This window comes from Babylonia areolata, chromosome 3, assembly GCF_041734735.1.
Source record: "Babylonia areolata isolate BAREFJ2019XMU chromosome 3, ASM4173473v1, whole genome shotgun sequence".
Classification (NCBI taxonomy): domain Eukaryota; kingdom Metazoa; phylum Mollusca; class Gastropoda; order Neogastropoda; family Buccinidae; genus Babylonia; species Babylonia areolata.
The window spans coordinates 2540001-2552500 of NC_134878.1; the positions used below are offsets into that span (position 1 = coordinate 2540001).

General features: G+C 44.0%; 1 protein-coding gene across 1 annotated transcript in view; it reads right to left on the reverse strand.

Moving 5' to 3' along the window:
• The window catches only part of LOC143279665 (uncharacterized), a 355077-nt gene that overhangs the window by 123562 nt on the left and 219015 nt on the right, over positions 1–12500 (reverse strand). Inside the window, exon 3 of the mRNA XM_076583720.1 lies at positions 173–234. Within this exon, the coding sequence (XP_076439835.1) occupies positions 173–234 (62 nt within the window). The remainder of the gene's footprint in view (positions 1–172; positions 235–12500) is intronic.

The following is a 12500-nucleotide window of genomic DNA, read 5'->3' on the forward strand; positions in this document are numbered from 1 at the left end:
AACGATGAACCAGTGCAGGAGTACATGGATCATGAACACATGAACGCCAAATGAGAAGGGGTGCTGGCAGACAAATAGACACGTTACACACAGACAGACCGACACACAGGGAGAGGAATACACACACAGAGACAGACAGACAGACAAAAAGACCGCCAAGTGACACACTTACTTTCTTTGTACTGAAGTAAATTTTCATGCTGGGGCGTGAAGACCAAACACGTGAAGCACTTCCTGCAACATAGAGAAACGGACACTTGACAACGTGGTGCAATCATTGGTTATTTCTTGTAACTCTGTCTGTCCCTCCATGCCCCCCCCCCCCACACACACACACACACAACCCACATCCCCCCCTCACCCCCCGCCCACCTCTCTCTCCTCTCAACTGATGCATTTAAAGCTCGAAATAACGCTGTGTCATTGAACAGTCAACCTGAAACATAATTTGATTATGTTGGTGCTTGTCGATCATTAGACATTCCCCCATTGTGATCCCACCCCCTTGACATGGGCAGATGGCCTGGTTCCATTACACTTCTTCTTCTTCTTGTACTCTGTCTATCTGTCAGATTCTGTCTGTCTGATTCTCTCTCTGTCTCTGTCTGTCTGTCTGTCTGTCTCTGTCTCTGTCTCTGTCTCTCTCTCTCTCTCTCTCTCTCTCTCTCTCTCTCAGAAGTGACAATAATGTGTCACTAAGGAAAACAAGTAGAGAACTTGCAGGATAAGTAAAACTAAGCCAAACAATTTCAAGAAAGGAAATTAAAAAAAAGAGAAAAAGAAAGAATGAAATAAACAAAAGAAAGAACAAGCAAAACAACAACACAAAAACCAAACAACCAGAAAACGATCAGGCTTCGGTCAGTGACACGGCCTAGATACCAAGTCACCGAATAATGCAGTGTTTGAATAAAAATAAAAGAGAAATAATCAAAATTCGAAATTCCTCCCACACACCACTCCGTTTGTATGTATCTCATCGCCCCCTTCCCCCCCCCCCCCCCCCCTCTCTCTCTCTCCCTCTGTCTCTCTTCAGAGAATAAGTAGTAGGACAACAACAACAACAACACCAAGTACAAGAACAAGAAGTACATACAAAAAAACAACAACACAAAAACAAATAAACACACACACACGCACATACACACAGGAAAAAAAGGAGAAATCCTCTAAGATAAGCTGGTGAGCAGGTGGGAAAAAGCTGCCTCAATTTACTGGGGACACCTGTCCGCCACTGTCTTGCTGTCAGTTATGATTGAAATACCACACACACATCCTTCTCCATCTTCCCACCCCGACCCCCACCACACCCCTTCCCCCCAGTCCTTCCTCTTATACCGTCTTTGCCCCCAGGGCAGCAACTCGGATAGTCCTGTAGCATTCGATACAGAAAACCACAACAGCTGTCTCACTCCATAATGTGATGTCTCCATTTTTTGGTGTTTTGTGCGTGTGTTTGTTTGTGTGTGTGTGTGTGTGTGTGTGTGTGTGTGTGTGTGTGTGTGTGTGTGTGTGTGTGTGTGTGTGTGTTTCAAAGATGTATGGACTGATTTGGACATCATACTTCACTGACTTCCAAAAGAAGGTGACAAGCTTTCACGAATGAATGCTTGGTAGTTCATTCGTTACGAACGAACGTGTACAGGATAACCAGACAATATTCACACATATACGCACACACACACACACACACACACACACACACACACAAACAAAACAAACAGAAAACCACCACCAACAACAACAACAAACAAACAAAACAACAACAATAACAACAACACAAACAACAACAACAACAACAACAACAACAAAACACACACACACCAAAAGACGGACGTCAGAATCCACAGCGGTTCATCAGCTAAGAGCAGAATTATCTTTGTCGGCATATTCTTTCTTTGTTTTTATTTGCTTGTACTTCTTTATTTATTTACTTTGCTGTTTAGGAAAGTGGAAAACCTGGAAAGACCAACTATTCACGATCCCCACATCTCTCTCTCCAAGGAATACAGCCCCTAAAGAAAAACAAAACAAAAAAACCAACAACAAAAACCACCAATCAAAGAATAAACAAACAAACAAACAAATGAATAAATAAATAAGTCGATAAAAAGATAAATAAACAAATAACTAAAAATCTTAAAACACGGAAAAAACGATGAGCACATACATGTCAGAAAAAACAGAAAGAATCGTGGCTGTGTGAGGACATGAGTCCCACAGGATTTTAACCTTGACCGGACATCAGATCTTCCAGTTTTTGGGGGGATGCCCTTTTCTTTCTTTCTTTCTTTATTTCTTGTATTTTTGTCATTAATTTTACCTATTCATTTATCTGTCTAGCTATTTATATATCTATTCATTCGTGGATTTTTTTTTTTCATTAATCTATGTATTGCTATTATCATCTTTTTGTCCTGCCCCATCATCTGCACCACTTTCACTGACATTCCTCCCAAGTTGCTCATTCCGAGTCTCCCATACACCGCCACACCCGGGTTCGTCTGTGGCAGTCCAATCGAACTGAGGACACCACCTACTGAGCCCTCTAAGCCTAAACCTCCTATTGACGACAATAATCGCTTAGTCAAGGGGCCAGACTATACCCCCCCTCCCCCCACCTTCCCCACCCCCCACGCTCATCAGCTCTGCAGAGTGAGACGTCTACATTGGTCCCCTAACGACAGTCATTCATGAAGATTCCTCCTCCTCCTCCTCCTCCTTCTTCTTCTTCCGCTCCTCCTTCTTCCTCTTCTTCATCTTCTTCTTCTTCTCCTTCTTCTCAAGTTCTTCTTCTTCCATTAATTTGGTTGGTTACCATTTAAGTCCCTGAACACAAAACATGTGATTCAACCAGCAAGCCTTGCATGGTAACACTGTGCTAGTTACTTGTCACACAGACAACCGTCATCGAAAAATTAAGACGCAGAAGAAACAAAAGAACGGCACTGAACAGGATGCAAACTATTCAGCCCCCATGGTGGAATACCGACACAGAGAGAGCCTGGATAGAAAAACATGCGGCTGTCAAACTTTGGCAAAAAGAAAGAACAAAACCATCTCCGGACAAAGATATTGAAACAAAAATGAAAGAAAAAACTAAACAGTTTGAAGTCACTGCTCAAGAGGCCAAAAATGACAAGTGGAAACAGTTTTGCGAGGCACTCAGTTATGACACAACATTGACAGAGTTCTGGCAATTTTATCGTCGCATGGAAGGGAAAACGTGCACAACAACAACCCCAGACATGTTAGACACTGACGGAACCAAGCTTAAGACAAATGAAGAAAAAGGATCTGCCTTGCTCAAACGTTTCATACAACAGAGTGATCAAAGAAACTTAGATGAGAAAAAGAAATATGTTGAGGAGTTAAACCAAACCCTTATGCAGACTGGACCTGATGATGACTTGACAATGGATGATCTAAACGAGGCAATAGCTAAATGCAAGAAAGAATCGGCTCCTGGCCCAGACAAAGTTCGTTACTCAGACATCAAGGAGCTATCGGAAGAAGACAGAAGCAAACTTTTCAATCTATATCAAAACAGTTTCCACAATGGACAGGTGCCGGAGGACTGGACACACAGCTTCTTAAAACCCATACCAAAACCAGGAAAGGACCATCGTCAGGTAAGCGGCTACCGGATCCTAACCATGCAAAACATTGTTGGAAAGCTCATGGAACGCATGATAGCCAGGAAACTTGCAAGGGATCTTGAACACAGGCACATTCTCCCTTCAAATCAAGGTGGTTACAGAACAGGCAAGTCCACATGGGAAAATGCAGCTGCCTTTGCATATGAGGTGTATGAAGGATTTCAAAGAAAAGAAGAAACACTAGCAGTAGCAATTGACCTTGAAGATGCCTACAATAAAGTCCAGTTTGCGCACCTCATGGAGCTGCTACTAAGGTATGGAGTAAGTTTGACACTGACAAGATGGATAGCAGCAGCGCTTCAGGAAAGAACCGTCGTCCTACGCCTCGGAGATTGGATGTCTGCACCTTCTAAACTATCCATGGGACTGCCACAAGGGTCTCCACTCTCTCCTGTCCTCTACAATGTCTACACGAAGGGCCTTGCAGACTTAAACAACAATGGAATTGCTCGGGTGCTTACCCTTGCGGATGACGGCCTGGTCTTCAAAACTTCGAAAAATGCTCAGGAAAGAACTGAAGCCGTCCAGAAACAACTAAACAATATTGCTCAATGGTGCAAAGACACAGGATCTTCCATCAATCCAGCGAAAGCCCAAACGTTGCTGTGCACCCTCAACAACAAAACCGCGAGCAAATCACCACCTTCTGTGTCATTCGATGGGATTCAAATTGAGAAAACTGAATGCCTACGCTACCTAGGAATACACTTCGACAGGATGCTGACCTTCAGAAAACATACGGAAAACACTGTTCTCAAATGCAAAAAGGGCCTTTCAGTCTTAAAAGCAATGGCAACCAAAGGAATTGAACAACGCCACCTCTTCCTGCTATACCAATCACTCGTCCTCAGTGTGATCGACTACGGACTTGGGCTAACAACACCGTCTCAAAGCAACCTCCTAAAATTAGAAAGAGTCCAAAATGAAGCTATGAGGCTGATCCTTGGAACAACAAAAGACACGCCCACAGAAACCATGCGATACCTGCTTGACCTTCCTTCAGTGCAGGCCAGAAACAAGTTAGAACAGGTCAAGACCTACTTCAAAGCATTAGAAAACCCTCAAAACCCACTGCATGACGCAGTCAAAGAACCAAAAGGCAGCCGTCTAGGACGAGGAAGATCATGGATGGGGCAAGCAGAAGACACAATCCAGCTAGTATGCCGACTTCAAGACCTGAAAGAAACAAAAGAATGGGAGAAAAACCCCGAAAACCTCAACCATCTATTCAACACAGTCATTTCACCCACTCTAGGAAGACATTGTCGGGAATGGCCAGAGGGCAAAACTGATGCGGAAGTGAAGCTGCTTATAGAAGAAAACAGTAAAGAAGAGGACATCATCATATACACAGATGGCTCAGTCACCAAAGACCAGTCTGGCTGGGGATTCACTGCGAAACAAAATGGAAAAACAATTTGGGAAGAGAATGCTGCCTACAAAGTCACAACCTCCAGCCTAACGATGGAAGTTGAAGCTGTGACACATGCCCTCCAGTGGCTATCGTCCTTCCATACGCCCGGAAACCAACATGCCATGATTCTAACCGACTCAATGAACCTCATACAGAAAATTGAAAACGGAATGGGAAGCCCAGAGTGGCATAACGCAATGCGCAACTTTCAGATTAAAAAACTCACATGGTCATACTGCCCGGGACATGCAGGTGTTAAGGGAAATGAGCGAGCTGACAGACTTGCTGGTAACGCAACACCAACGAGCGGCCTACATCTAGGAAAATCGGAAATCCTCAGAAAAGTCAAAGAATACCAAAAAGAACAGGTACAAGGCCATCACACCATCGATCGCCTCAAAGAAATAGAAGCAGAGAGAGGGAGCGGCCGCAAATCTAACATGAAAGGTAGAGCACGATGCTTTGCAAATCAAACAAATATCGGCATCATTTCCAAACCAACATTGCGCAAATTTCTTCAAAACGGAACAGAGTCTCTGTGGGCCTTTCCAAACACAATAGACCGAGCAACACACTAGACGCCACGTTCTTGGCATCAGAGATCTTTTCCCATCCCTCTTGCGGCCAGTCAGTGGCGGCTGTGTGTGTTTGTGTGTATGTGTGCTTTTGAGTGCGTTTGTGAATGCGCGAGAGTGAAACTGTACACAAGTGTCAGGAGAGATATGTGTACGTGTGTGTGTGTGTGTGTGTGTGTGTGTGTGTGAGGGGAGGTGGGAGTGCGGGGGGAGGTGGGGTAGAGGATGAGGTATGTGAGTGTATGCATGCCTACACTGTGGGAGCAACAGGATATTGGAACGTGTATATATATATATATATATATATATATATATATATATATATATATCTTTGTATGTACGTGTGTGGAGTTGGGGGTGGGAGATATGGGCGTATGTGTGTGTGCTTGTACAAGTAAGTGTTCATCTCTGTGAGTGTGTGTTTGTGTGTGTGTGTGTGTGCCGTGGAAGCTGCGATACGTAGACTAGAAATGAGTGTGTGGAGGAGGGGGTAGAGGAGGTGCAAGGTAATGTGTGTGTGTGTGTGTGTGTGTGTTGGAGCTCATGTACGTTTATATGTATTTGACTGTGCTTTCATATGTGCTTGTACAAGTAAGTGTTCATCTCTGTGAGTGTGTGTTTGTGTTTGTGTGTGTGTGTGTGTGCCGTGGAAGCTGCGATACTTAGACTAGAAATAAGTGTGTGGAGGAGGGGGGTAGAGGAGGTGCACGGTAATGCGTGTGTGTGTGTGTGTGTTGGAGCTCATGTACGTTTATATGTATTTGACTGTGCTTTCATATATGTGAAACTGCATGTCTGGTGCATTTCTGTTATGCATGTGTGGGTGTATGTGTGAATGTGTGTCTTCATTTTTTACATTTATTTGCTTATTTATCACCATTGTTGTCTTATTTATTTATTTATTTATGTTTTATTATTATCATTTTATTAGTATTACTAATATTATTACTACTACCTTTTTCTATATTATAATTATTATTTATTTATTTATTTATTTATTTATGCAAGCTTATCTATTATTTATTCCCCCGTTTTTTTTTTGTTTTGTTTTTTTTGTTGTTTTTTTTTTTTGTTTTTTTTTTTTTGTGTGTGTGGTTGTGTGTGTGTGTTTTTTTTTTTTTTTTTTTTTTTTTTTTTTTTTCCCAAGGCCTGACTAAGCGCGTTGGGTTACGCTGCTGGTCAGGCATCTGCTTGGCAGATGTGGTGTAGCGTATATGGTTTTGTCCGAACGCAGTGACGCCTCCTTGAGCTACTGAAACTGAAACTGTCACACACACACACACACACACACACACACACACACACACATTTATTTATACACCAACCGCTACCACCACAACAACAACCACATCGTTCGCCAATACCGAACCAAGGACAAAAAACGCTCTACGCATAAGGGAAGGCATATGATTTTTTAAACCCCCTTTTTTGAAGCATCAAACATGCATGAGTGGTAACGACCCTCTTTTGTTCCGGGTCCGTTCCTTAAAGGGAGGGGGGGGGGGATGCTGGGGAGGGGGTCTGTCGATAACTGCCTGTGACAACAGCGTGAGGACGGACGGCGCGCGTCGTTTTGATGCTCCACTGGCGGTGCATTGTCTCCGCTGTGCACCCCCCTCCCCCCCGCCAACCCCCCGGCGGGATTTCCTCCCCCTTTCCTGGGCCTTTTGTACTGTGGGGTTCCACCGGTGTGGGCGTTGTTTTTATGGGCGACGTTGACGGGGATGCCTTGCCCGTTGACGTGTCAATTTATGACGGGTGGTGGTGGTGGGGGGGTGGGGGGGCACGGGGAGGGAGAGGGGGGCAGGGGGTGTTTTGAGGAGTGTTGAGAGGGTGATGGGAGCTGAGTATGGGTCCGGACGGAGAAAGAAAGGAGAAAGTGAGTGAGAGAGAGACAGAGACAGAGAGACAGACAGAGAGACAGACTGACACAGAAACAGAGAGAGATAGAGAGAGAGAGAGAGAGACAGAAACAGAGAGACAGACAGAGAGACAGATAGGTAGAGATAGACAGACAGACAGAAACAGACAGAGAAACAGTGAGACAAACAGAGATGGAGACAGACAAACAGAGATAGGGACACAGAGAGACTGAGAGAGAGAAAGAGGGAGAGGAAGAGAGAGAGAGAGAGAGAGAGAGAGAGAGAGAGAGAGGAGGGTAGGGGGTTAGCGATGACGACAACGATAAGGATGATTTGTTGAACAGCCGCAGTTGAAGGAGGTAATTTACAATAAACGTTACACGCCAAACACGTCACCCGCATACATGCACGCTTTTTTCACACACGCTGAATTCTTAAGAAAAAAGAAAGAAAGAAAAGGGGCACACCTTCTTTGGAACGACCTATGCAAATACAAAGTAAGAATTCGATTCTTTCTTCTCAAAAGCAAGACAAGTCTAATTAATTAATCAATAAATAATAATAATAATAATAATGACTGGTCGTTTGTAATATCAATGTAAAAGGGATGTATTTTTGCCTTGTGTAATATCAATGAAAAAGGGATGTATTTTTGTCTTGTGTAATATCAATGTAAAAGGGATGTATTTTTGTCTTGTGTAATATCAATGAAAAAGGGATGTATTTTTGCCTTGTGTAATATCAATGTAAAAGTTGCCTTGTATCTTGTGAGTACTGGGCAGGTCACCACTTAGCACTGAATCTCCTCTCCATCAGATCTCCACAGATCTCAACAAATCTTTGCTTGGCTTTTGGCTTTTGTAACTTGTGTGTGTGTGTGGGAGGGGGGTCTGGGTGAAGAATGTGGGGAGGGATTACAGTAAACAAACATGCTTCCTCACCACCAGTCCACATTCCATCTAAATAAAAGTATCGTTGCCATCCCGGTTCGAATCTTTGCAGACCATGTGCAAGAAGGCTTGACTAAAAAAAAAAAAAAAAAAAAAAAAAAAAAAAAAAAAAAAATATATATATATATATATATATATATATATATATATATATGTATGTATGTATGTATTTGTGTATTTGTATTTGTATTTCTTTTTATCACAACAGATTTCTCTGAGTGAAATTCGGGTTGCTCTCCCCCGGGAGAGCGCGTCGCTACACTACAGCGCCACACTTTTTTTTTTGCTGTATTTTTTCCTGCGTGCAGTTTGATTTGTTTTTCCTATCGAAGTGGATTTTTCTACAGAATTTTGCCAGGAACAACCCTTTTGTTGCCGTGGGTTCTTTTACGTGCGCAAAGTGCATGTTGCACACGGGACCTCGGTTTATCGTCTCATCTGAATAACTAGAGAAAGTATATAGAATATAGAGAGTATAGAGAATATATATATATATATATATATATATATATATAGAGAGAGAGAGAGAGAGAGAGAGAGAGAGAGAGAGAGATACTAACAGTATCCACATAGCCCGTACAAGAAAGCAGGGAATATTTACTTACTGACTGATTTGTTCATTTAGTTCACAGTGCTAAGTCACCATCGCTGCTGCCGTAAGCACTACCTGTGTATATCAACAACCTATGTAAGTAATACAAAAGAAGAGGAGCTGGCTCTCTCTCTCTCTCTCTCTCTCTCTCTCTCTCTCTCCGGTTCGATCGCTCCCTCTCTAAACAAACAAACAAATAAACCAACAAAAACCTCGTCTCCTTGGACAGGTCCCAGTGGGCTTTTATTACGTCGATTAAAATTGCTCGGCAAGCCCAGCGCTATTTCTCAAACGTGATGACATCATGTCTTGTCAGTTTGCGCCCGGGTGAGCTATGTCCCCTCTCTCTGTCTCTGTCTCTGTCTGTCTCCGTTTATTCATTTATTTGCTTTGGTTCCATTCACCTTTTCGCCGTTTTAAAGACAGGCATTCATAAGCTGTGCTCCCTCTCTGAAAGAAGGGGCCCTCCTTTCTCTTTCATCAGTGAAACAGGGGTGGGTTTTTCGACACTCTCTCTGTGTGTGTGTGTGTGTGTGTGTGTGAAAAAGAATGTGAGGGTAGACAGAAGTAAAAAGCCAGATATGGAAAGGGAGGGTACGGTGGAAAGTGTGGAGGGAAGTGGAAAAAGATTAGCGCTCGTGCCAACACACACACACACACACACACACACACACACACAGGGGAGTGGGAGAGCTGGAGTAAGAAACAGACAGACAGACAGACAGACAGACAGACAGACAGACACACACACACACACACACACACACACACACACACACACACACAGGGGAGGAGTGGGAGAGCTGGAGTAAGAAACAGACAGACAGACAGACGGACAGAGAGGCTGAGACAAAGACAGAGATAAACAGAGACAGGGCCATATCGCCAGACATAGATTTCCACTTACAGACTTTCTTGTCTGCTGTGCTCTGCATCAAGCCCTGTTTATTCTTCTGTCGAGTCGACCCCCATGCAAAAGTGCCCCCTCAGCCCCCACAAGGTGGTGGTTTTAGGGTTTTGTTTCCCCCTATCTTCTTCCCAAAAGCGTTCTGAATCAGCACTATTTTGTGAGAGCTAACTCACCCACCTGACAGCAGATTAATCTTTGCCATTCTGTCGGTCTGCGTGCTCGCCTGCTGTCTGTCTGACTGTTCTGTCTATCAGTCTCCATGTCTGCCTGTCTGCTCATGTCAATCTCTGGCTCTCTGCTTGTTTTCTCTCTCTCTCTCTCTCTCTCTCTCTCTCTCTCTCTCTCTCCAGTCAGTTCTGCCTCCCCTATTTCTCTCCATCGCTCCAGAAACATGGTATCTCTCACCCCGACACACACACACACACACACACACACACAGAGAAAGAGAGAGAGAGAGAGAGAGAGAGAGAGAGAGAGAGAGTGCAGTGTTTCGTGTTCTAGCTGAGAGCTGTATCTGTCAGAAAAGATTCATGCTCCACACAGTATTTCTGGTTCACGGTTACTGAAGTTTTCGCTCCGTCATAATATTATTTCATCATCATCATCATCATCATCATCATCCCCGTGGTCGTCATCATAATTTCTCACTCATCCTTTCTGCCTAAAACGTGGGAAACAAGGAATGGAAATCAGAAGAGGAATAAAAGAACAAGAGCTGAACGCTGTCGAGAGCCAAACTAATGCACTAACGAACGGCCGGACTGAAGGAAAGAATGAGTGAGCGAAAGAACGAATTAACGAACGAAACCACTTAACAATGATAAATTTGCTCGGGTATTCGCCTGTCTCTTTTCTTATTATCGGGTAATAAATAAACACACAAATAAATCCGACAATAAATAACTCCTTAACTGGACTGGTAGATGGAAACAGGTAAAATACAACGAATGGGGCAGGTGAGTTAACACAGTGAAAAACTGCTTCAATCAACATCCAACCATGTTTGAAGGGAGACAACGAAACAGGGGAAGATGGGAGTCCCCTCGTTAGGAAAAAAGCCAGGCGAAAGGGCCAGCAGCCAACTTGTGTATGCCCTCTCTCTCTCTGTCTGTCTCTCAACTTGCATTCGTTTCCAATCAGCGAATACTTCATTTTCCATTTTCTATCAACAACTGCCTTCAGACGACAAAGCAGGCCCCTCTTGTTTTTCGAGCGTGAGTTTGATAACGAATCGCTTTGTCAGATTATATTATAAATATTATTTTCTCTACTTCTTTCTTTCTTTCCTCCTTATTCAGCTTCATTTTATTGTTCTTTCTTCTTCTTCTGGACAATTATCTATTCAGGAAAGCTGCATGGGAAGGCAGATGATTTGAAGAGAACGCACACGGCAAGCAGATATTGTTTAGTTTTCGTCATTTACACATTCACCTGCATGTTGTTGTTCTTCCTTATCTCTAACATTACAAATATACTTTGACGAAGATTCTTTGTTTGCATGTGTGCGCGAGCGTGCGCGCGAGGGAGACAGACAGACAGACAGACAGACACACACACACACACACACACACACACACACACATATACACACAGAGTTATTCTCATCGCAGTTTTCACACCACATTATCCTCGTGTCTCATTTATACACTTCATCCCTGCCCCCCCTACCCCACACTCCACCCACCCCCTCTCCCCTTATATTATTCCTTCCCCGTATATCTATACAACACTTCATCCCCCCACCCCACCCCACCCTCTACCCACCCCCTCTCCCCTTATATTATTCCTTCCCCTTACATCTATACAACACTCCATCCCCCCACCCCACCCTCCACCCATCTCCCCTAATATTATTCCTTCCCCTTACAGGAATACAACACTCCATTCCCTAACCCACCCTCCACCTCCACAGTATTCCTTCCCCCTACATCCGGGCATAGCAAGGGCAAGCAAACAGCGAGAGAGATTTCAGCTGCAGAAGACTGGCTGTCTGCCGTCAAGGGTGTTATGCACGGAAGATGTGCTGATATCAAAGCATGGCTGGCTGTCACGGGTGGTTACGCTTGACCCTGCCTGCCGCCAAGTTAGAATCACAAAGCCAGATTGATGCCACCTTTGATGTATTGTTATTATTATCACTTTTTGGACGCCCCGCAAGGGGGGTTGGGGGGGGGGGGGGCATGCGTGCACGGAGGGTATGGATCATGTGTGTGTGTGTGTGTGTGAGTGTGAGTGTGTGTGTGTGTGTGTGTGTGGCACATAAGAGAGAGACAGAGACAAACAGAAAGACTGAGGAGATGGGAGGGAGACCCCCCCCCCACCCACAACCCTCCCCCTTGCCCCCTCTCAAAAAAAAAATAAATAAAAAAAATAAAAAATTTTTAAAGGAAAAAGATTTCACGTTCCCTTGGTGTTTGCACATGTTTACCACCCTCTTCGCCATCCCCGGCTAAATAAATCAGTTCTGATTTCGCGGTGTTTGTTTCAAGAGAAATGACTGCAGTCCAGGCCTGCTCAACTTTCACACAAAGGGGCAAT